Consider the following 24443-nt stretch of genomic DNA (forward strand, 5'->3'; position numbering starts at 1 on the left):
CCTGAAATCTGATTATGCTGAGGTCTGGCTAGAGTTGCGGTTGAGTTGAAGTCGAAGGTACGTTTGCTGCACTCCACAAATAACAAAGAAGAAAATTACAAGTAGGGGTCAGTACACAAGTACTGAGTAGGTATCATCGTCCAACTCAAAATAGAAAGAAATATATATCAGATAATAACATAAAATCAACCATAACACTTAACAGGTGACAACAACAAGTACCATAACCATTGGCCACAACCAAAGCACATATATGAGGACTCAAGCCTCCACACCATACTCACTTACGAATAAGGTTCTTCAAACCTGAGTATATTAGCATAATTCAAGATTCATTCTCTTTACTAACCTGGTGTCGGAATGTGACACTCTGATCCCCTACTATCATGGTGTCGGAACGTGACACTCCGATCCCCTACTATCCTGGTGTAGGAACCTGGCACTCTGATCCCCTAATACTACGTGTCGGTTCGTGACACCCGATCCCCTAATCTCATTAATTTCCAGTTCATCAACCTTCCTTTATGCCAAGACATCATCATTAATAGAGAGGTTTTAAGGTTGAGATTCACAGCCTCATCTTTCCAATCCATTATAATTACATAATCACATCATGCAAGCACACAATTAAGCATATAGAAGACTTTACAATACTACTCAATGCATATCATTCGCTATTAAGAGTTTACTATGAAATAGCATAAACCACAATCTACCTCCACCGAAGAATCGTGATCAAGCAAGCTATCCCCCAAAACCTTTGCTTTCCTCCGTGTTCTTCTCTTTCTCTCGCTCGTTTCTCTCTTCTTTTCTTTGCTCTTTCTATTTTTCCTTATTCAAACTCCTTTCTTTTACCCTAATTATCATCTAATTAGGTATAAAAGATGGTAAAAGTAACCCACTATTTATTTCAAGGTTATCTCCTTTAACCCCTAAGTAATTGAATTATTAACATTAAACCACTAACTTTATAATCATAAGCAGTTTTAGTCCAAAACACCCCTTAAAAACTTTTAACACAAATCCGACCCGGTCAAATTTACGCAGCCTGTGACGGCCCGTCGTGCCTGCGATGGTCCGTCCTGCTGTTTTTGTCACAAAGTTCAGAGAGTCGAATTCATTAAAGACTCTGTGACGGTCCGTCGTGCCTACGACGGTCCGTGCTACTCTTCCGTCGCGAATTTCAGAGAGTTGTTTCCCCGTACCCAAATTTCAGAGTCTAAGTGTTTTGGAACGAGACCCCCTCGACGGTCCGTCGTACCCATGATGGTCCGTCGTGGGATCCGTTGACCCAGACAGCTATTACCAGAAATAAACTCTACTACTCAAAACGACTAAACATGTCATTACAATAGATACCAATTTACTCATCGTTCATCCTCGAACGATCACAAGAAGAAAAACAATGACGAAAAGGAGTACCTGAATCTGTAAACAGGTGTGGGTATCTTTCTTGCATATCTGCCTCCTTCTCCCAAGTGGACTCTTCAACTGGTCGATTCTTCCATTGAACTTTGATGGATGCAATCTCCCTTGATCTCAACTTGCGGACTTCTCTATCTAAAATAGCAACAGGCTCCTACTCATAAGACAAATTCTCATCAAGAAGAAGTGAATCCCAATGAATGATGTAGTTTCCATCCCCATGGTATCTTTTCAGCATAGACACATGAAATACCGGGTGCGCTCTTGAGAGTCCTGGGGGAAAGTCTAATTTATAAACTACCTCCCCCACGCGCTTCAGAACTTCAAATGGACCAATGTACCTCGGACTAAGCTTACCTCGCTTACCGAACCGCATCACCCCTTTCATTAATCCTCACAACTCCTTCCTCATCAATTATTGCCTTTTTAGCCTTTCCTCGCAACACCATATCTCGAATTCGGCTCAACTTCTCATCAGTAAACTGCTTTCCCTTAATCTTGTCAAGAAAGGAAGATCTTGCCTCCACACAGGCCAAAAATCCTCCCTTCACATTTACTTCTAGCCTCATAAAGTCATTAGCCAGAGTCTGAACCTCTCTAGCCAATGGGCGTCTGGAAACCTGTAAGTGAGCTAGGCTTCCCATGCTCTCTGCTTTTCTACTTAACGCATCTGCCACAACGTTAGCTTTTCCTGGGTGGTACAAAATAGTGATATTGTAGTCCTTCAGTAGTTCCATCCATCTCCTCTGTCTCAGATTTAAATCTTTCTGAGTAAAGACATTCTGTAGGCTACGATGATCAGTATAGACTTCACACTTAACCCTATATAGATAGTGCCTCCATTGCTTTAATGCAAACACTACCGCAGCCAACTCCAAATGGTGGGTCGGATAATTACGTTCATGCACCTTTAATTGCCTCGAAGAATAATCAATTACATTCTTCTCTTGCATTAGCACTGCACCCAAACCAGAATAGGATGCATCACAATAAACAATGAAATTCTTACCTTCCACTAGCAAGGTAAGAATTGGTGCAGTAGTCAATAAGGTCTTGAGTTTCTGAAAGCTTTCCTCACACTCGTCCGACCATACAAAGGGAACACTCTGCTTAGTGAAGTTTGTCAATTGGGAAGCCACGGAGGAAAATCCCTTGACAAATCGACGGCAGTAGCTAGCTAAACCAACAAAGCTCCTCACCTCTGTAACATTAGTAGGTCTTACCCAACTCTTCACTGCTTCGATCTTAGAAGGATCCACCATCACTCCATCCTTAGAAACCACATGCCCCAAGAAGGATGCTGAATCTAGCCAAAACTCACACTTGGAGAATTTGGCATAAAGCTTTTTCTCCCTCAACATTTCCAATACAATTCTCAAGTGCTCCTCATGTTCTTTCCTTCTCTTTGAGTATACCAGTATATCATCAATGAATACAATGACAAAGAGATCCATATATGGCTTAAAAATCCCGTTCATCAAGCTCATGAAAGCAGCAGGGGCATTCGTAAGCCCAAAAGACATTACTAAGAACTCATAATGCCCATACCGGGTCCGAAAGGTAGTCTTGGGCACATCCGTTGCCCGTATTTTCAATTGATGATAACCAGACCTCAAATCGATTTTTGAGAAGGTACAAGCACCTTGTAACTGATCAAACAAATCATCAATGCGAGGAAGAGGATACTTGTTCTTAATAGTTACCTTGTTCAGTTGCCTGTAGTCTATGAACATCCTAAAACTTCCATCCTTCTTCTTCACAATCAAAACAGGAGCACCCCAAGGGGATGCACTTGGTCTAATGAAGCCTTTACCTAACAACTCTTGAAGTTGGGCCTTTAACTCTCTTAACTCGGCGGGAGCCATTCTATAAGGGGGTATGGAAATGGGGCGAGTACCCGGCTCCAGATCAATACAGAAATCAATATCTCTATCCGGTGGCATACCAGGATGGTCTGCAGGAAACACATCCAGGAACTCACGGACTATCGAAACTGACTCAATTGAAGGTACTTGGGTAGTATCATCCCTGAGGTGTGCAAAGAAAGCTAAACACCCTTTACTAACCATTCTCTTAGCACGAAGAAAGGAGATGATACGAACTGGAGTGGAAGTGTAGTCACCCTCCCACACTAACGGATCTGTCCTAGACTTGGCCAACGTTACAGTTTTAGCATTACAATCTAAGATTGCAAAATTTGGAGAAAGCCAAGTCATACCCAAAATTACATCGAAATCAACCATTTCTAAGATAACCAAGTCTACATGAGTATTGCTCCCCACAAAAGTTACAAGACAAGACCTATACAAATTTTCAACTATCACAGACTCACCCAACGGAGTAGAAACACGAATAGGCATGTCAAGTAATTCACAATGTAAATTAAGACCAGTAACAAATGAGGAAGATACATATGAAAATGTGGAGCCAGGATCAAATAATACAGAAGCCATGAAATCACCAACCAAAAGATTACCTGTGATAACAACATCAGATGTCTCCGCTTTAGACCTCCCACGGAAAGCATAACAATGGGCCCTATCACCTGTCTGCCCGTTGCCCCTACCATGTTGCGCTGCAGTAGTTCCAATTTGCCTGCCACCCCGGTTCATTTGGTGACCTCCATTACCTTGGCCACCCCGTCCTCCAGAATAGCGGCCTCTTCCATGACCACCTCTACCTCTGACTATTGGGGGTCTGTAACTCTGTTTTGGACAATACCTCCTAATATGTCCAGTCTCCCCACATCCATAACACTCTCTGGGTTCAATCATAGGACTCTGTGAGAACGACGGAGTCTGGGGATAACCCCCAAACTCAGAGAAGTTTTGACCGGTTTGCGGTGGACCCCCAGCTACAGCCTGCAGTGAAGACTGAATAGGTCGGGCTGGGTAACCTCCTGAACTCTGCCCCCTAGAGTAAGAACCATTAAAATCTCCTCCCTTACGAAACTTCTTAGGTGTCGATGCCATGGTGAAGTCGTCTGGCTTCACTCCCTCCACTTCTATCACAAAGTCTACCACCTCCTGAAACGATTTTGCTACAGTAGCTACCTGTAAGGCTGGAATCTGCAAGTCTGACCTCAATCCCTTCAAAAACCGCGAATCTGCTCTTGTGGACTGAAGCAAAGCTGGGTGGCATACCTGGATAATGCACGAAACTTAGCCTCATAAGCAGTAATCGACATCATGCCTTGCTCTAGGCTTAGTAACTCATCTCTCTTCCAATCCCTGAAAGTCCGGGTATATACTTCTCCATAAATAAGCTAGAGAATGATGCCCAAGTCATGGCTGGTGCCTGTGCTGGTTGACACTCAACATACGATCGCCACCACATTTTGGCATTTCCCTGAAACTGATAGGTTACGAACTCAACACCGAATCGTTCCACTATGCCCATCTTATGTAGCAGCTCATGACAATCAACCAGAAAATCATAGGCATCCTCAGATTCAGCACCCTTGAAAACTGGAGGTTTCAATTTCAAGAACTTAGTGAAAAGTTCGTGCTGATCACTCGTCATTATAGGCCCTGTAGTCAATCGAGGAAACATGCCTATTTCCAATGAGGCATCCATGCGGGGAGCCACAACAGCTGCATGTTGTACTCCCGAAACCTGAGGTGCTGGTGCAGAAAACACTGGAGGTGTCTGGCCCTGATCAGATAACCCGCTAAGATAAGCAAGAACCTGATTAATCATCTCTGGGGTTGGTTGGGGTGGTAATTCCTCATTCTTCACTTGTTCATTCTCCCCTTCCTCACCCTCTCTTAATACTTCCTCAGTCGGTGGAGGAGTCACCGCCCTAGTACTAGCTGGGCCAGGTGCTTGTCCTCTTCCTCTAGAAGACGTCCTCCCGCGACCTCTACCACGGCCTCTTGCCACTGCTCCTCTTCGAGCTACAGCCCCAGCGGCTGGCTCAGACGCATCTTGTCTTGCCGATGTTGGTGTTGGTGCAGTTGTTGCTCTAGTTCTAACCATCTGCGAAATAGAGTGAAGATGGTCAGATACCAATTTGTATCACCTAGATACCAATTGGATCCAAGTAATAGCACGAAAGAAAGAAATAATGGAATTTTCCTAAAGTCTTATAGCCTCTCAAAGAAAAGTAAAGGCGTCCCCCTACAGTTCCTCAAGACTCTACTAGACTCATTCTTGTGTGATGAGACGAACGAACCTAATGCTCTAATACCAAGTTTGTCACAACACAAAACGAGCCGCGAGTGGCACCCACACTTACTCTCCTATGTGAGCGAACCAACCAATCTAAACCCCAACATTTCAACCATAATAACAGAATATAATGCGGAAGACTTAAAACTCATTAACGAAATCAATTAATTACTTCTAAAATTTATCAATTACTATCCCCAAAATCTGGAAGTCATCACCACAAGAACATTCTATCCTCAAATTACTAAATCTAAGAGTGTCTAGGAAGCTAAAATAAGAAAACAGATGGTCCATGTCCGAACTTCAAGGACATCAAGACATGAATGAGAGAGAATCCACTCCGAGCTAGGAATCATAGCTCACCCTGAAATCTGATTATGCTAAGGTCTGGCTAGAGTTGCGGTTGAGTTGAAGTCGAAGGTACGTTTGTTGCACTCCACAAATAACAAATAAGAAAATTACAAGTAGGGGTCAGTACAAGGCACAAGTACTGAGTAGGTATCATCGGCCAACTCAAAATAGAAAGAAATATATATCAGATAATAACATAAAATCAACCATAACACTTAACAGGTGACAACAACAAGTACCATAACCATTGGCCACAACCAAAGCACATATATGAGGACTCAAGCCTCCACACCATACTCACTTACGAATTAGGTTCTTCAAACCTGAGTATATTAGCATAATTCAAGATTCATTCTCTTTACTAACCTGGTGTCGGAACGTGACACTCCGATCCCCTACTATCCTGGTGTCGGAACGTGACACTCCGATCCCCTACTATCCTGGTGTCGGAACGTGACACTCCGATCCCCTAATACTACGTGTCGGTTCGTGACACCCGATCCCCTAATCTCATTAATTTCCAGTTCATCAACCTTCCTTTATGCCAAGACATCATCATTAATAGAGAGGTTTTAAGGTTGAGATTCACAGCCTAATCTTTCCAATCCATTATAATTACATAATCACATCATGCAAGCACACAATTAAGCATATAGAAGACTTTACAATACTACTCAATGCATATCATTCGCTATTAAGAGTTTACTATGAAATAGGATAAACCACAACCTACCTCCACTGAAGAATCGTAATCAAGCAAGCTATCCCCCAAAACATTTGCTTTCCTCTGCGTTCTTCTCTTTCTCTCGCTTGTTTCTCTCTTCTTTTCTTTGCTCTTTCTATTTTTCCTTATTCAAACTCCTTTCTTTTACCCTAATTATCATCTAATTAAATATAAAAGATGGTAAAAGTAACCCACTATTTATTTCAAGGTTATCTCCTTTAACCCCCAAGTAATTGAATTATTAACATTAAACCACTAACTTTATAATCATAAGCAGGAATATTCTAAAACACCCCTTAAAAACTTTTTATAGAAATCCGACCCAGCCAAGGTTACGCAGCCTCTGACGGCTCGTCGTGCCTGCGATGGTCCATCCTACTATTTCCGTCACAAAGTTCAGAGAGACAAATTCATTAAAGACTCTGTGACGGTCCGTCGTGCCTAAGACGGTCCATGCTGCTCTTCTGTCGTGAAGTCCAAAGAGTTGTTTTCCCGTACCCAAATTTCAGAGTCTAAGTGTTTTTGAACGAGACCCCCTCGATGGTTCGTCGTACCCATGATGGTCCGTCGTAGGATCCGTCGACCCAGACAGCTATTACCAGAAATAAACTCTACTGCTCAAAATGACTAAACAGGTCGTTACAGAACCATACCATTTTACGAAATCAAATTTGAGCATGTACAACTCCCGAAAATGATCTTAGCGTGAATTGATACATTCTTTCTCCATTGAGGTTGCTGTAGTGGGATTTTGGGTGCTATAGCGAGGCTGCTATAACAGGATGGGTGCACTGTAGCTGTCCAGATATGACTTAGAGTCGTAAATAAACGCCTAAATGATATTTTTGACACCTTCTAACTTTTAGAGCTAAGGAGGTAACCCTTGATGAGTTCTTAATAGTTTTTCCCCGTTATTGAGGCTAAAGGTAAGATTTTAAAAACTCCAAATTCATTTTTCAATCTGTAAAACCTATATTCATGGTACATAATCAATGGGAACGGTTTTGATCTAAGAATTATGGTGGAAAAGTCTTGATTTGGGTATTAGGATCTTGGGTTTGTCTAGGGTTATTAGGTTGTTATAATCTAAATAATTAGACCTTTGATTATTGATCCTTGCGCATATTAATTGTTGTAGACCTAGAACAAGCGGAAAAAATCCAGAAAAGAAAGATTCAAGTGCCTTAGAGGATTCAAGCTTTGAGTCGAGGTAAGTGATGATTGTGATTTCATGCTGGTGTGATAAATGTTTGTACTTATTTCTTTATTATGCATGTACATATGTAAGTAATGCATTATAGGTCACCCTAATAATAGATGAGGATAATTGAATAATCGTACGCCATGAATAACCTCTTGTTGTATGATCTTTATGATGTACTTGTGATTGTGATGTGTGAATGGGGATCAAATTGCTACGTTCAGGCAAGGTAAGTTGGATTGGATTTCCACGTTCCATCATAAATATTGGATCAGGTTACCGCATTCCGACACAACTATGGGATCAGTTACCACGTTCCAGCATAAAAATAGGACCAGATTACCACGCTCTGATAAGTTAACAATTCAGATTTGAGTTCCATGAGAGGACCATTGAATTGGGTTCTGTGAGGGACCATTTAATTGTGTTCTGTGAGGGACCATTTAATTGTGTTGTGTATGTACTTGTGATGATTGTTTTCATACCTAATGATGATGGATATTGAAGGATCGATTTTTGCTCTAAATGATTTAATTTTATATCATTGAGAATTGTGAAATTGTTCGTTGATGTGAATGATGATGATATTGTATATATTTCGTATATGCTTGTTTTATAATGTTGTGGTTACTTTTATGTTTTTCACTTGGTGGGATGGTCGTATGATCTTACTAGTACACCGTGATTGTGTCTTTTTGTTTGATTCCACTCTTTTTAGACTCAGACTATTGGTTAAGTTGGTGTTAGTTTCGGGGTTGTACGCCTTGTTCTTAGATTTGTCTTAAGTAGAGTTTTGGCACATTGACTTTCAGGTTCTACGTATTTAATTCTGCATTTGTTTAGTTAATTAACTTGTTTCCTTAAATTTATCGCCTCAGTTTTGGTTTAGTTTCTTAGTTTGGGTTTTAGTAGTGGATTTCCCGCTAGATGATTAGTATGGGTGCCAATCACGATTGTCTGGACCGTGAAAAATAATTCAATATTTTCCAAGGAAAGAAAGGACTTTGACGTGGCACATAATTTTTGCATTATTTTGTTCTGTTAATTACATAAAGAGTGGCTCAGTTTGCAGTACTGATTGCTATAGGAAATTACAGAGCATATTGATGTGGACACATCTGTAAATATTATTACTTGGATAAACCTTGCTGCATAATGTCTACATATGCTGCAAGTATCATATTTTACTAATCAAGTACTTGTGGCTCTATCACCCGTCTTTTAAATTATTGTGTTGGTATGTTTATGCTTTTTAACGTCCTACTAAAATTGATTCGCAAAGACAATGGTGTCACAACCAACTTTGTGTTCACTGTAGCCTTTCAATTATAATGGAGAAGGGAGATCATTCACAGAAGTTATATACAAGGATGTGGCTTTGGGAACATTCATAATAGTATGTTGTTGACCCTACTAATGGATTATGTGGTTCGTGCTGCGAGATTAGTCCCGTGCATTGGTCAATGAAATAAATAGGTTGTTTACATGTATTTTTTTCAAACTTAAACTATTTATTAAGCTAATGATCTTTCATTTCTTGATATTGTTATCTATGTTAGATGGGGTTCCTAAATGCATTTTAGTTCGTGTTCCCAAACTTTAGAAAATATTTGATGTTATATTCAGCTTTTGGCTGGTAAGTCCTTTTAGGAAGAATTATAAGATCCAGATTTTATTTTTATATTTCAATAGCAGGTCAGCTCTCTACTATACATCAACAAATCTTACATTGTCAGAAAATATCTATTATATATGTCAAGAATGTACCTGTTGTTTCTCATTCTCTTGAATATTTGTTCCATAAAATAACCACATGAATATACAAAGTATATACCATTGTACAAGCTAATAGTGTTAGACTAAAACAACAAGATGTCGCTTTATCCCCAAAGCATCATTAGTTCCTTTCTTTCAAGGAATTTTCTTTAATTCGTTTTTCACCAATTTATTATTTTGCTTGAGTTGTCATTTTTTCTTCCTAGATTATTAAACTATAATGGCCATAAAAATGAACTAGTGAAACTAGAGGCTAATGTGTATCCGTTTGTGTTCGTCTTGAGTTTTATTGGAGATGTGAAACACTTATGGGTAATGAGATACGGTAAGAATGGTATGCGAGACATATATCTCCAGTAATTCGATATATTAGATACTACTCTACTTTATTTTATCCAAGTGTTTCCTAGTTGATCACTCGGGGACGAATGATGGGTAAATTGGTATAAATTGTAACGGCCTTATTCCGTCATTATGGAGAAGTCAACGAAGAAAGAATTGGTGATGTAAAACTCTTTCATAATAACTTGGAATCTCTATCCTAGTCCAGATTTGGAAAAGATCAAAGTTATTAAGGTGTAGGGAAAATTTAGTAATTAATAAGAGATCTAATTGTGAATTTTATTATGAGTGGATTGATAAAACGATAAGGAACCATACCATTTTACGAAATCAAATTTGAGCATGTACAACTCCCGAAAATGATCTTAGCGTGAAATGATACATTCTTTCTCCATTGAGGTCGCTGTAGTGTGATTTTGGGTGCTATAGCGAGGCTGCTATAGCAGCATGGGTGCACTGTAGCAGTCCAGACATGACTTAGAGTTGTAAATAAACCCCTAAATCATATTTTTGACACCTTCTAACTTTTAGAGCTAAGGAGGTAACCCTAGATGAATTCTTGATAGTTTTCCCCATTATTGAGGCTAAAGGTAAGATTTTTAATACTCCAAATTCGTTTTTCAATCTGTAAAACCTATATTCTTGGTACATAATCGATGGGGACGGTTTTTATCTAAGAAGTATGGTGGAAAAGCCTTGATTTGGGTATCAGGATCTTGGGTTTGTCTAGGGTTATTAGGTTATTATAATCTAAATAATTAGACCTTTGATTATTGATCCTTGCACATATTAATTGTTGTATACCTAGTACAAGAGGAAAAAATCCAGAAAAGAAAGATTCAAGTGCCTTAGAGGATTCAAGCTTTGATTCGAGGTAAGTGATGATTATGATTTCATGCTGGTGTGATATATGTTTGTACTTATTTCTTTATTATGCATGTATATATGTAAGTAATGCATTATAGGTCACCCTAATCATAGATGAGGATAATTGAATAATCGTATGCCATGAATCACCTCTTGTTGTCTGATCTTTATGATGTACTTGTGATTGTGATGTGTGAATGGGGATCAAATTGCTACGTTCAGGCAAGGTATGTTTTATTGTATTTCCACGTTCAAACATAAATATTGGATCAGGTTGCCACATTCCGACACAACTATGGGATCAGTTACCACGTTCCAGCATAAAAATAGGAGCGGATTACCACGCTCTATTATGTTAACAATTCAGATTTGAGTTACATGAGAGGACCATTGAATTGGGTTCTGTGAGGGACCATTTAATTGTGTTGTGTATGTAATTGTGATGATTGTTTTCATACCTAATGATGATGGATATTGAAGGATTGATTTTTGCCCTAAATCATTTAACTGTATATATCATTGAGAATTGTGAAATTGTTCGTTGATGTGAATGATGATGATATTGTATATATTTCGTATATGCTTGTTTTATAATGCTGTGGTTACTTTTATGTTTTTCACTTGGTGGGATGGTCGTATGATCTTACTAGTACACCGTGATTGTGTAGTGATACTGCTGCTTTTATTTTGTTGATATAGAACATGTTCCGGCGGCTATCAACAAATCTTGAGTTCTCTTTGTTTTTACAGGATACCTTGAGTTCTCTTTGTTTGGTTCCACTCTTTTCAGACTCAGACTATTGGTTAAGTTGGTGTTAGTTTCGGGTTTGTATGCCTTGTTCTTAGATTTGTCTTAAGTTGAGTTTTGGTACATTGACTTTCAGGTTCTAGGTATTTAATTCTGCATTTGTTTAGTTAATTAACTTGTTTCCTTAAATTTATCGCCTCAGTTTTGGTTTAGTTGCTTAGTTTGGGTTTTACTAGTGGCTTTCCCACTGGATGATTAGTATGGGTGCCAATCACGATTGTCTGGACCGTGAGAAATAATTCAATATTTTCCAAGGAAAGAAAGGACTTTGATGTGACACATAATTTTTGCATTATTTTGTTCTGTTAATTACATAAAAGAGTTGCTCAGTTTGCAGTACTGATTGCTATAGGAAATTACAGAGCGTATTGATGTGGACAGATCTGTATATATTATTACTTGGATAAACCTTTCTGTATAATGTCTACATATGCTGCAAGTATCATATTTTACTAATCAAGTACTTGTGGCTCTATCACCCGTCTTTTAAAATTATTGTGTTGGTATGTTTATGATTTTTCACGTCCTACTAAAATTGATTCGCAAAGACAATGGTGTCACAACCAACTTTGTGTTCACTGTAGCCTTGCAATTATAATGGAGAAGGGAGATCCTTCACAGAAGTTATATACAAGGATGTGGCTTTGGGAACATTCAGAATAGTATGTTGTTGGCCCTACTAATGGATTATGTGGTTCGTGCTGCGAGATTAGTCCCGTGCATTGGTCAATGAAATAAATAGGTTGCTTACATATATTTTTTTCAAACTTAAACTATTTATTAAGCTAATGATCTTTTATTTCTTGATATTGTTATCTATGTTAGATGGGGTTCCTTAATGCAGTTTAGTTCGTGTTCCCAAACTTTAGAAAATAATTGATGTTATATTTAGCTTTTGGCTGGTAAGTCCTTTTAGGAAGAATTATAAGATCCAGATTTTATTTTTATATTTCAATAGCAGGTCAGCTCTCTACTATACATCAACAAATCTTACATTACCAGAAATTATCTATTATATATGTCAAGAATGTACTTGTTGTTTCTCATTCTCTTGAATATTTGTTCCATAAAACAACCACATGAATATACAAAGTATATACCATTGTACAAGCTAATAGTGTTAGACTAAAACAACAAGATGTCGCTTTATCCCCAAAGCATCATTAGTTCCTTTCTTTCCAGGAATTTTCTTTAATTCCTTTTTCACCAATTTATTATTTTGCTTGAGTTGTCATTTTTTCTTCGTAGATTATTAAACTATAATGGCCCTAAAAATGAACTAGTGAAACTAGAGGCTAACGTGTATTCTTTTGTGTTCGTCTTTAGTTTTATTGGAGATATGAAGTCCTTATGGATAATGAGATACGACAAAAAGGGTATGCGAGACATATCTATCCAGTAATTCGATATAATAGATACTACTCTACTTTATTTTATCCAAGTCTTTCCTAGTTGATCAGTCGGGGACGAGTGATGGGTAAATTGGTATAAATTGTGACGGCCTTATTTCGTCATTATGGAGAAGTCAACGAAGAAAGAGTTGGTGCTGTAAAACTCTTTCATAACAACTTGGAATCTCTATCCTATTCCAGATTTTGAAAAGACCAAAGTTATTAAGGTGTAGGGAAAATTTAGTAATTAATAAGAGATCTAATTGTGAATTTTATTATGAGTGGATTGATAAAACGACAAGGAACCACACCATTTTACGAAATTTAATTTGAGCATGTACAACTCCCGAAAATGATCTTAGTGTGAATTGATACATTCTTTCTCCATTGAGGTCGCTGTAGTGGGATTTTTGGTGCTATAGCGAGGCTGCTATAGCAGGATGGGTGCACTGTTGCAGTCCAGACATGACTTGGAGTTGTAAATAAACCCCTAAATGATAATTTTGACACGTTCTAACTTTTAGAGCTAAGGAGGTAACCCTAGATGAATTCTTGATAGTTTTTCCCCATTATTGAGGTTAAAGGTAAGATTTTTAATACTCCAAATTCGTTTTTCAATCTGTAAAACCTATATTCTTGGTACATAATCGATGGGGACGGTTTTGATCTAAGAATTATGGTGGAAAAGCCTTGATTTGGGTATTAGGATATTGGGTTTGTCTAGGGTTATTAGTTTGTTATCATCTAAATAATTAGACCTCTGATTATTGATCCTTGCGCATACTAATTATTGTAGACCTAGAACAAGCGGAAAAAATCTAGAAAAGAAAGATTCAAGTGCCTTAGAGGATTCAAGCTTTGATTCGAGGTAAGTGATGATTATGATTTCATGCTGGTGTGATATATGTTTGTACTTATTTCTTTATTATGCATGTATATATGTAAGTAATGCATTATCGGTCACCCTAATCATAGATGAGGATAATTGAATAATCGTATGCAATGAATCACCTCTTGTTGTATGATCATTATGATGTACTTGTGATTGTGATGTGTGAATGGGGATCAAATTGCTACGTTCAAGCAAGGTAAGTTTTATTGGATTTCCACGTTCCAGCATAAATATTGGATCAGGTTGCCACATTCCGACACAACTATGGGATCAGTTACCACGTTCCAACATAAAAATAGGACCGGATTACCACGCTCTGATAAGTTAACAATTCAGATTTGAGTTCCATGAGAAGACCATTGAATTGGGTTCTGTGAGGGACCAATTAATTGTGTTGTGTATCTAATTGTGATGGTTGTTTTCATACCTAATGATGATGCATATTGAAGGATTGATTTTTCCTCTAAATGATTTAATTGTATATCATTGGGAATTGTGAAATTGTTCGTTGATGTGAATTATGACGATATTGTATATATTTCATATATGCTTGTTTTATAATGCTGTGGTTACTTTTATGTTTTTCACTTGGTGGGATGGTCGTATGATCTTACTAGTACACCGTGATTGTGTAGTGATACTGCTTCTTTTATTTGTTGATATAGAACATCTTCCGGCGGCTATCGACAAACCTTGAGTTCTCTTTGTTTTTACAGGATACCTTGAGTTCTCTTTGTTTAATTCCACTCTTTTCAGACTCAGACTATTGGTTAAGTTGGTGTTAGTTTCGGGGTTGTACGCCTTGTTCTTTGATTTGTCTTAAGTAGAGTTTTGGTACATTGACTTTCAGGTTTCAGGTATTTAATTCTGCATTTGTTTAGTTAATTAACTTGTTTCCTTAAATTTATCGCCTTAGTTTTGGTTTAGTTGCTTAGTTTGGGTTTTATTAGTGGCTTTCCCACTAGATGATTAGTATGGGTGCCACTCACGATTATCTGGACCGTGACAAATAATTCAATATTTTCCAAGGAAATTGCAGTACTGATTGCTATAGGAAATTACAGAGCGTATTGATGTGGACACATCTGTATATATTATTACATGGATAAACCTTGCTGCATAATGTCTACATATGCTGCAAGTATCATATTTTACTAATCAAGTACTTGTGGCTCTATCACCCGTCTTTTAAAATTATTGTGTTGGTATGTTTATGATTTTTCACGTCCTACTAAAATTGATTCGCAAAGACAATGGTGTCACAACCAACTTTGTGTTCACTGTAGCCTTTCAATTATAATGGAGAAGGAAGATCCTTCACAGAAGTTATATACAAGGATGTGGTTTTGGGAACTTTTAGAATAATATGTTGTTGACCCTACTAATGGATTATGTGGTTCGTGCTGCGAGATTAGTTCCGTGCATGGGTCAATGAAATAAATAGGTTTCTTACATATATTTTTTTCAAACTTAAACTATTTATTAAGCTAATGATCTTTCATTTTTTGAGATTGTTATCTATGTTAGATGGGGTTCCTAAATGCAGTTTAGTTCGTGTTCCCAAACTTTAGAAAATATTTGATGTTATGTTCAGCTTTTGGCTGGTAAGTCCTTTTAGGAAGAATTATAAGATCCAGATTTTATTTTTATATTTCAATAGCAGGTCAGCTCTCTACTATACATCAAAAAATCTTACATTATCAGAAAATATCTATTATATATGTCAAGAATGTACCTGTTGTTTCTCATTCTCTTGAATATTCGTTCCATAAAACAACCACATGAATATATAAAGTATATACCATTGTACAAGCTAATAGTGTTAGACTAAAACAACAAGATGTCGCTTTATCCCCAAAGCATCATTAGTTCCTGTCTTTCAGGAATTTTCTTTAATTCCTTTTTAACCAATTTATTATTTTGGTTGAGTTGTCATTTTTTCTTCCTATATTATTAAACTATAATGGCCCTAAAAATGAACTAGTGAAACTAGAGGCTAACATGCATTCGTTTGTGTTCGTCTTGAGTTTTATTGGAGATGTGAAGCCCTTATGGGTAATGAGATACGGTAAGAAGGGTATGAGAGACATATATCTCCAGTAATTCAATATATTAGATACTACTCTACTTTATTTTATCCAAGTCTTTTCTAGTTGATGAGTCGGGGACGAGTGATGGGTAAATTGGTATAAATTGTAACAGACTTATTCTGTCATTATGGAGAAGTCAACGAAGAAAGAAGTGGTGCTGTAAAACTCGTTCATAACAACTTGGAATCTCTATCCTAGTCCAGATTTTGAAAAGATCAATATACTCTTTAGGATTATTTATAGGGAGTACCAATTGCCTCTGTATATACATATTTATCAATAATTAAACTATGAATTGTTATTAGGGAAAAGGGTCTGATATACCCCTCAACTTTGTCATTTGGAGCTGATATACCCCTCGTTAGAAAAGTGGCTCTCATATATGCCCTTACCGTTATACAAACGGCTCATATATAGCTCTGCCGTTACAAAATGGCTCACATATACCCTTCATTTTACGGAAGTTAAAAAATTAGTTTTAAATTTATATTTATTACTTCTAATTTTTTTAAAAAAAAATTATTTAGGGGTATATATGATTCTTCTATCAAAGTTCAAGGTATATTTTAATTTTTTTCATACATAAATTATTTTTTGACTTCTTTTATTATAATTATTTGAATTTCTTATTCTTATTTTTTTTTATTTCATTCCTTAGTTTAAAGAATAAAAAAATTAAACTATTTTTTTTGTGTGTATTGTAATTTAATTTCGTATTCGAAGAAAAAATATGGTCATCTACAATAAGTTTTACAAGAATATTAGTGAAACATAAATAAATTTGATTATAAAAATAATAATTATAAGTTAGTCATTGAAACAAACAAAAGTCAAAAAAATATGTTTGACGAGGATTAAATTTACTCATATGAGATTATATTTTTTAGAAAAAAATAATAAAAGTTTAGATTAAATTGTTTTTTTCATTTCCGTTAGAGTAAAAGGGTATATGTGAGCCATTTGTTTACAAGTAGGGGTATATATGAGCCACTTTCATAACAAGGGGTATATAAACTCTAAATGACAAAGTTGAGGGGTATATCAGACCCTTTTCCCTTGTTATTAAATATCACTAAAGCATCATTTTTACTGTAGTGATTACTCTATATTTTTTTATAAATTTTTTTTTGTTTTTTTTGAATAAAGAAATAAAAAATCTTTGATTATTTCAATTAATTTTGTGAACTGAAAACTTGTATACAACTTGATAGACAAGCACCATGCTTTTTTCTTCTTGATTGCTAGGAAAGCAAGGTCGATTTATTTTTATTTGTGGATATTTGTGAGTTCAAGTGCTCACAAAGTTATTTTGTGAGATTTTTATGTGTTATGTGTCAAAATATTTGTTTAGAAAATCCAATAGCGAACCGTTACAATCAGAGGCCGCCTATTTCATGGTTGGTAATTGCATTCATTCTTTCTAACTGCATACTATAACCATAAATATAACTATGGTTCAATTCAAAAAGGATGGGGCCGGTGATATGAAATATAATCAATAGCAATGACTACTTTGAGACGATGAGGAAAAACATGTATGATGCAATCAATTTTAGGTTCATTTTTAAACATATACATGATACGTCATACTATGATAAAATAGATTGATGGAGGTTCATAAGAAATGAGCTGAAGATCCTCCATTTGAGTTCAATTTTATTATGTTCTTTTATGGATGTAATGTTCCACTTTTCTTGGGAGTGTTGTCATTCAAGGCTTTTTGGTATATTCTTTATGTATGATGTTTTTCTTGATAACTATTTGAAATTTTAGCAAATTTCATTACTTCTGAACAAATATATCAATGGAGATTTTCTTAAACATTTTTTTTATACTCAAAATATCTTCTATGATTTATAATTTCTATATCAAAAGTAATATAAAAAATATAGCATTTTAAGATTTTGGAGGAACGCTTTGCTTAGGATAAAATATTCTTAACAATGTAGGGTATAAATCTAAAATATGAATATTATCGAATGCTCATACATGAGCTTAATAAAATAGTTCAATCCCGTGCAAAACACGGGTAATTTACCTAGTACTTCTATAATAGCTAAAGTGAACCATTTTTCTTAAAGCGCATGTAGTATTCTAATCACAAAAACAAAACTGAAACAGAGTAAGGGGTGACTGTTCATAGATGAATATCGTAACCAGCTAAAACTACTTCCAAATATCAACATGTCTAAATATTTTAAAGGGGAAATATGCTAGTTCTCCTATACAATAAGTCAAAAATCAAAAGGATGACGTACATAATAGATATAGATAATAGTTTAAATTAATAGGAACTTGATAATGATTTTTTTTACATGGTGAACACATATAATGACTCCTAGGCATAACGATTTTATTAAATCTAAAAATAAGTGACTCAAACTGAATCTCATGACCATACAACATACGAAACAACAACATTTATGTACATGACACAAAAAATAAGTGATTTCTAATATAGTAAAACAAGATATGAATAAAATAAATTTGTTCTAAAATGATTAAAGAAAACAATTATCAATAGTACGACTATTGTTCACAAACGATGAGTGAGAAACAAAATCAATAGACATACTTCATATGTATGCTCATCATATCCAGAAGTTGAAATAACAGAAAGAATAACTGACCTTGTGTTGGGCAGTGAGCTAAGGTGCTTCAATCGCAAGTCGATTCTCGAACACAAACGATAATATTAGAAAGTTCAAATCCAAAAATAGCTACAAAAGGATAAACAGAAAGAGTTTAAGAGTGGGATGAGGTCGCTTCAAAACTTTCAGGGGAAAACAGTGGCTAAAAATCTTGTTCAAATGGACTCCAAATACAAGTATTTAAAGGGCGAAATCACAGTTCTTGAGTGGAAAATGAATTTTGAAATTTTGAAATTGTCTTCCAATTCAAACGTTTGAAACTTTTAGGATAGATTTTGCAATATTCATGTGATTTACTAGAACGAAAAAGGAGTACCTAATCTTTGTCCATGGTTGACATAAAACATGTTATTTTTTCTAAAAATGCTAAGAAAGAAAGGAAACATCTTGTACTGCTAAAAACTATTGAAATCTAGGACATGATGAAGATAATGGATAATTAGGCAAGAGTAGGCCAAGTTACTGTTGTTGATATGGCCTAGTTATTTCGGATAGATAATGGGCCAATTGTGAGCTGATAAAATTGACAATTTCAGCTTCTCATTTGTGAAGAAAAGATGGATAGCAAATAATATAACTAATGTAATATATAATTTTAATGTAGAAATTATATTATTAATATTATTTTTTTGTAACACCATGAATATTCAAGACGTTTCGTAAAGCCTAACATGGGTGTCATAAGGTTTAAGTACTGCTTAAGTCAATTTTGATGAATATAGGTCATTTAGAAAGTTTTAGAACCAAAACGTCTAAGAACGTTCATGATGTACGGAAGTTGATTCAAGGAGGTACTAGCGTGCCTTAACCTATTTGACTAACTTTTAGGAGTCCGAAATGTACAAAAATTGGTGGAAGGGTAGCTAACAGGTGATTCAGTTGTTCCACGGTCGAAACATCCGGGTACGACTCCTCAAGGACCAACCAAGGTCCCTTGAGGAGGACCCTTGCAATTTGAGGCAACACTACATGGCAGTGTGCATCGACGGGACAATAGACGAACCGTGTGTGGACTGACGGGGCATCGATGCCATCATCGTTCCACACTTAGACAACTAGGGAAGCCCCTCGCCTGTACTGTCTCTAAACTTATCGACAGAATGCAGGACGAGAGGGGGGTAGGTCCGTAGACTAACAGACGGCCCGTCAGCGGGGTTCCGTCTGTGAGGGGGTTGATTTTTTTGCATATTTTGGTGTTAAGTCATTTAATTAATTAACGGGAGACTAAATTACTAACTTAAATCTCATATAAAGGCCCCAACACCAATTAACCTAAATATAAGTTACAAAATAAACTCTTTTCCTTCTATCTTCTTTCTCTCTCTCCTTGAACTCACCATTGAAGACTAGCAAGGATAAGGGTTGGGGGTTGTAAAGGGACGAATTCACCATCAATTCTTCATCAAATATTAAGGTATGAGATCTAATTCACCTTTGAGACTCTTTCCTCAAACAGTTCCTTCCAAATGGATTTCAAACGTTGAGTTTTCATGTGGATTTCATCCAATTACGAAATAGAAGTTATGGATTGAATTGTTGATAATTTTATTAGGTTATATTGAATATATTAACATGTATTTTAACTTTATTATGGTAATTGTTGGTGGTTTGGTCTAAATTGAAGAACATGATCCTCAATCTCTAACCCTAGGTTGTGATCTTGACCAATATTGTATTGTGATCATGCAGTTGACTTATGTTATTGATAAGATCACTATACTATGGTACTATTATGAATAAAATAATATTAATTATAGGCCTATCATTGTAGTTTTTGAGATGTGATTTAGGTTATGAAATATATTGTGAAATTAGCATATGTATCTTGTCTCAAGATATGATCTAGAGTTGAATTGTGTTACAGAGATGCAATTGGACTTGTTATTTTATTGGTTATCATTGTGTGATGATGTTACTACCCTAATTGGGCTGAGTTATGGGTTGATGATAAGACCTTGATGATGAACTATGAGGAAGACTTGGTAAGTCTGAAAATCTCTATCTTTACTTCCAATTGTGATTAATTGTGGTTAAGTGATGATGTTATATTGGATTATGCCTTATACTAGGATGATAGGGTGGTATGATTTTAAATTTAAATGTCTTGACTATGTTGTGAGGTTGATTAAGGTGTATGTGATATAAGGATGGTGAAAACTATCAATGTGCCTTGATATGCTATGAAATGCTAATGTGTTAACCTCACTTATATGAATTGTGATGAAAGAACTTATACAATTCTTATTGAGATATTGACGGTGATGTTATAAAAGAGGTATACCCTATGACCTATACTAAGCTATGGTTGATAATTAAAGGGTTAAAGACATTTCAAAAAGGGACTCTAGCTTAGCACCGAGCGAACTAGATTGAGGAGTGTCCCTTCCCACTTAGGGAAGGTAGGAGCACTACATTACTTTTGATATTGGAGACTATAATGCATGGAGCATAAAGAGGGTCCAAACTATATCTCCTAGTTCTTGAATTATGTTGCCTCCATAGGAATACTAGCTAGTGGATCCACGTAGTTTCTATGTTTCATGTTTTGGTACTACCTTGGCAAGTGGTTTGCCTTCTTTCGGTGTAGGATTTTATGACACAAGATTCCACACTAGCTCTTGTGGTCTATGTCGGTTAGGGAAAGATGTTCCCAGAAGGTAAAATTAATTAAAGGACCTGAAATATAACTTGGATAACCTAAGAGGTCTAGCTTAGTCTAGGTAGGGGTATGATACTCTGCCTAAGCATTGCACTAGTTAGACTTAAGAAGAGTCTTAGGAGGATGTTCTTATATATGTTTATGTTATGATTATATATGATATGTAAATGATGAACTTGTCACATTGTTGATACTAGATGTTGATTAGTTCACTTATGAGTATGCCTTGGGTTATAATATTAATAAAAGATAAAAAGTAAATCTAAATGTTGTGTTATGTGAAATTGGACATCGGTTATGGTTTCTTGTTGAGGCTACTTGATTGAGTATGATTATGGGGCTTTGCTTGGTCATTGCACTTGTTGTCTTGATAAGGATTCATGAGTAGTTGTCTTGCTTATTTTGCTATGATTGACTTTTATTTATTCTTTTGATGTTATTCCTTGATCATAGGGTTGTGGTAAATCATAGTTTCAAATATGTTGGAATACGTATTACTTGTTGTGTTAGTAAGCATGTTTGATTGGTTGATATGACTTGCTTGACTTTACATTAGGTTCCTAAAAGGGTAAAATAGAATGTTTTGACTAAAAGTCCCCTTTTAGCATATTTTGCTTGTATATGTGCATAAGGTCTCATACTTAGTACAAGTAAAGTACTAACCCCATTTTCTTCCTTTTTTCCCAATATTTTAGTTTCCGGTCCTAAAAGAATTTGGAAAGCGACATTGTTGAAGACATGGATTCTTCATTTCATCCAAGTAGGGTAGGTCCTCAACTTCCGAGGGCAATGCCACTATCTAGCTTACTTTTTATGAGCTTAAAGACTCTTTCATTTATTTCCCTTTCAATTGAGTACTATACTTTTGTATGACCTATATGTGCTCTTGTTGATTGATGTAAGGGCTATTCCCATATTGTTATAATCTTTTAGATTGTATGAGATGAGACAATCTTTGACACAATTTTTCTATCTTATATATTTGTATGTGCAATAAAAGTAGAAGCCTATGTAAACTTCCCATAAAAATGTTCTATGTATACTCGATACGACTATATATTATATGTGTGTAGAGGTCTATGTAAACATCCAAGTAGTTGTCATGAAAGTTTTAAATTTTTCCGCATTTTCAACCTATAAATGTACATGAGACTAAGAGGCTAGTCCTAGTTGTTGAAAAGGACGTTGATGCCGGTTACGTCTATGGGGTAAACTCGGATATGACAAACTTTGATCAGAGCATGAGGTTGAATATCGTTGAGTTATATCTCTCTCTATACCACGTCTATGTAGGTTTATATTTATAATTGTGAAGTGCGCCACACTAATGAGTAGAAATCAATATGATGCTTAGGAATCACTCTATTTCTTGTAAATCGTATATTGTGCCGATAGAGTATACTTATGTTGTGATTTTGCATCTAATCCTATTGTTGTGTTTATAGGAAGCATGAAAACTCGAAGGAATGCGGGTCGAAGACTTGAAGAGGAAGTTTCAAATACGGAAGCTCCTCCCCGTGGTGAGCAAGTTTGTCCACATCAAGAAGATGCTAATGTGGAGCAAGCACCGGTTAATCATCATACATTGACGGATGAGAATATAATAACTGATCTTCTTCGAATGGCCCAAGCTATTACCACTCAAGCACAAATGGCCACGACTCAAGACCATGCTATGGCAGCTCAAGCAAACCTGGAGGTTGTGCCCCGTCCTCATCAATAAGTCACTACTATGGCTTCCCGTCTAAGAGACTTAACTCTATGAACCATCCTACTATCTATGAGTCTAAGTTTGATGAAGACCCCCAAGAATTCGTCGATGAAGTTTCTAAAATACTTTTGGCTATGGAATTGTTCACAATTAAAAAGGCTGAGTTGTCCACATATCACCTCAAGGACGTGGTGCAAGCTTGGTATGTGCAATGGATGGATAATAGGCCATTGAGGAGTGGTCCGTTGACTTGGGAGATCTTTAAGACAACTTTTCTAGATTGACTCTTTCCTAGGGAGATGAGGGAGGAAAAAGTGGTGGAATTTATCAACCTTCCCCAAGGAGGAAGGAGTGTCCATGAGTACTTTTTGGAATTCATTAGGTTATCCAAATATGCTCCTTTTTTGGTCTCCGATCCTAGAGACCAAATGTGTCATTTTGTGATAGGGGTGTCGGAAGAATTACAAGAGGAGTGCCATTCGTCCATGCTACATGAAAACATGAACATTTCGCGTCCTATGGTGCATGCAAAAAGGGTAGAGGAGGAAAGCACTAAGCAAAAAAGTAGAGTTGCTAAGAGAGCAAGATCATATGATGGAGGTTCTTCAAGAAATAGGCTTGAAATACGAGACAAGCCTATATTTTAGAAGCGGGCTTCTAATCAAGTCCCTTCCATGTTTCCAAAAGCTAGTGGTGATAGGGTGATTAAACCAAAATTCAAGAAGATATTTGGTACTAATTCACAAACCGGGAAGCCAACTTGTGGAAAGTGTGGTAAAAATCACTATGGTGATTGCCTTAAGGGGATGGACAATTGATTTAGTTGTGGCAAGAGTGGTCATATGATGAGAGATTTTCCAAACTTGAAGAGTCAAGACAAGGGTAGTGGTCAAGCTCAAGCAAGTGTTCTAGTGATGCTCCAAAGAAGAATCGCTTCTATGCTCTCTGCTCTAGGGGTGAGCAAGAGAATTCTCTCGACGTGATGACCGGTATGTTAAAAGTCTTCTCTAATGATGTATATGCCTTACCTGATCCTGGAACTACTTTATCATTTGTTACACCTCTAGTAGACAAAAAGTTGGATATTTTACCAAATATTTTGCGTGAACCTTTTATAGTGTCTACTCCGATGGGTGAGTTGGTTGTTGCAAAAAGGGTGTATAGAAATTGTCGAATAATGTTGGCCTATAGAGTTTTTTATGTTGATCTAGTAGAAATCGATATGCTTGATCTTGATGTTATATTGTGTATGGATTAGTTGCATGCATGTTTTGCCTCCATTTATTGTAGGACAAGTGTGGTGAGGTTTAACTTCCCAAATGAACCCGTTGTAGAGTGGAAGTGGGGAAATTCACTTCCTCGAGGTCATATTGTTTCTTATATAA

The 24443-nt window shown here is 36.4% G+C and overlaps 1 protein-coding gene across 21 annotated transcripts in view; it reads right to left on the minus strand.

The window, feature by feature from the left end:
• Positions 1-19218, minus strand: part of LOC104647430 (uncharacterized) — a 36107-nt gene extending 16889 nt beyond the window's left edge. For 14 of the 21 annotated variants that reach the window (XM_069298049.1, XM_069298047.1, XM_069298041.1 and 11 more), the window contains exons 1-3: positions 18668-19218; positions 3902-5403; positions 1-66 (exon numbers count right to left, since the gene is read on the minus strand). In XM_069298049.1, the coding sequence (XP_069154150.1) occupies positions 4630-5403 (774 nt within the window). In that variant the 5' untranslated portion in view covers positions 18668-19218 and the 3' untranslated portion in view covers positions 1-66; positions 3902-4629. The remainder of the gene's footprint in view (positions 67-3901; positions 5404-18667) is intronic. The other 7 variants (XR_003246931.2, XR_003246928.2, XM_069298036.1 and 4 more) reach the window with 6 other exon arrangements.
• Between the last annotated feature and the right edge of the window lie 5225 nt (positions 19219-24443).

Source organism: Solanum lycopersicum, chromosome 5 (genome assembly GCF_036512215.1).
Source record: "Solanum lycopersicum chromosome 5, SLM_r2.1".
NCBI lineage: Eukaryota > Viridiplantae > Streptophyta > Magnoliopsida > Solanales > Solanaceae > Solanum > Solanum lycopersicum.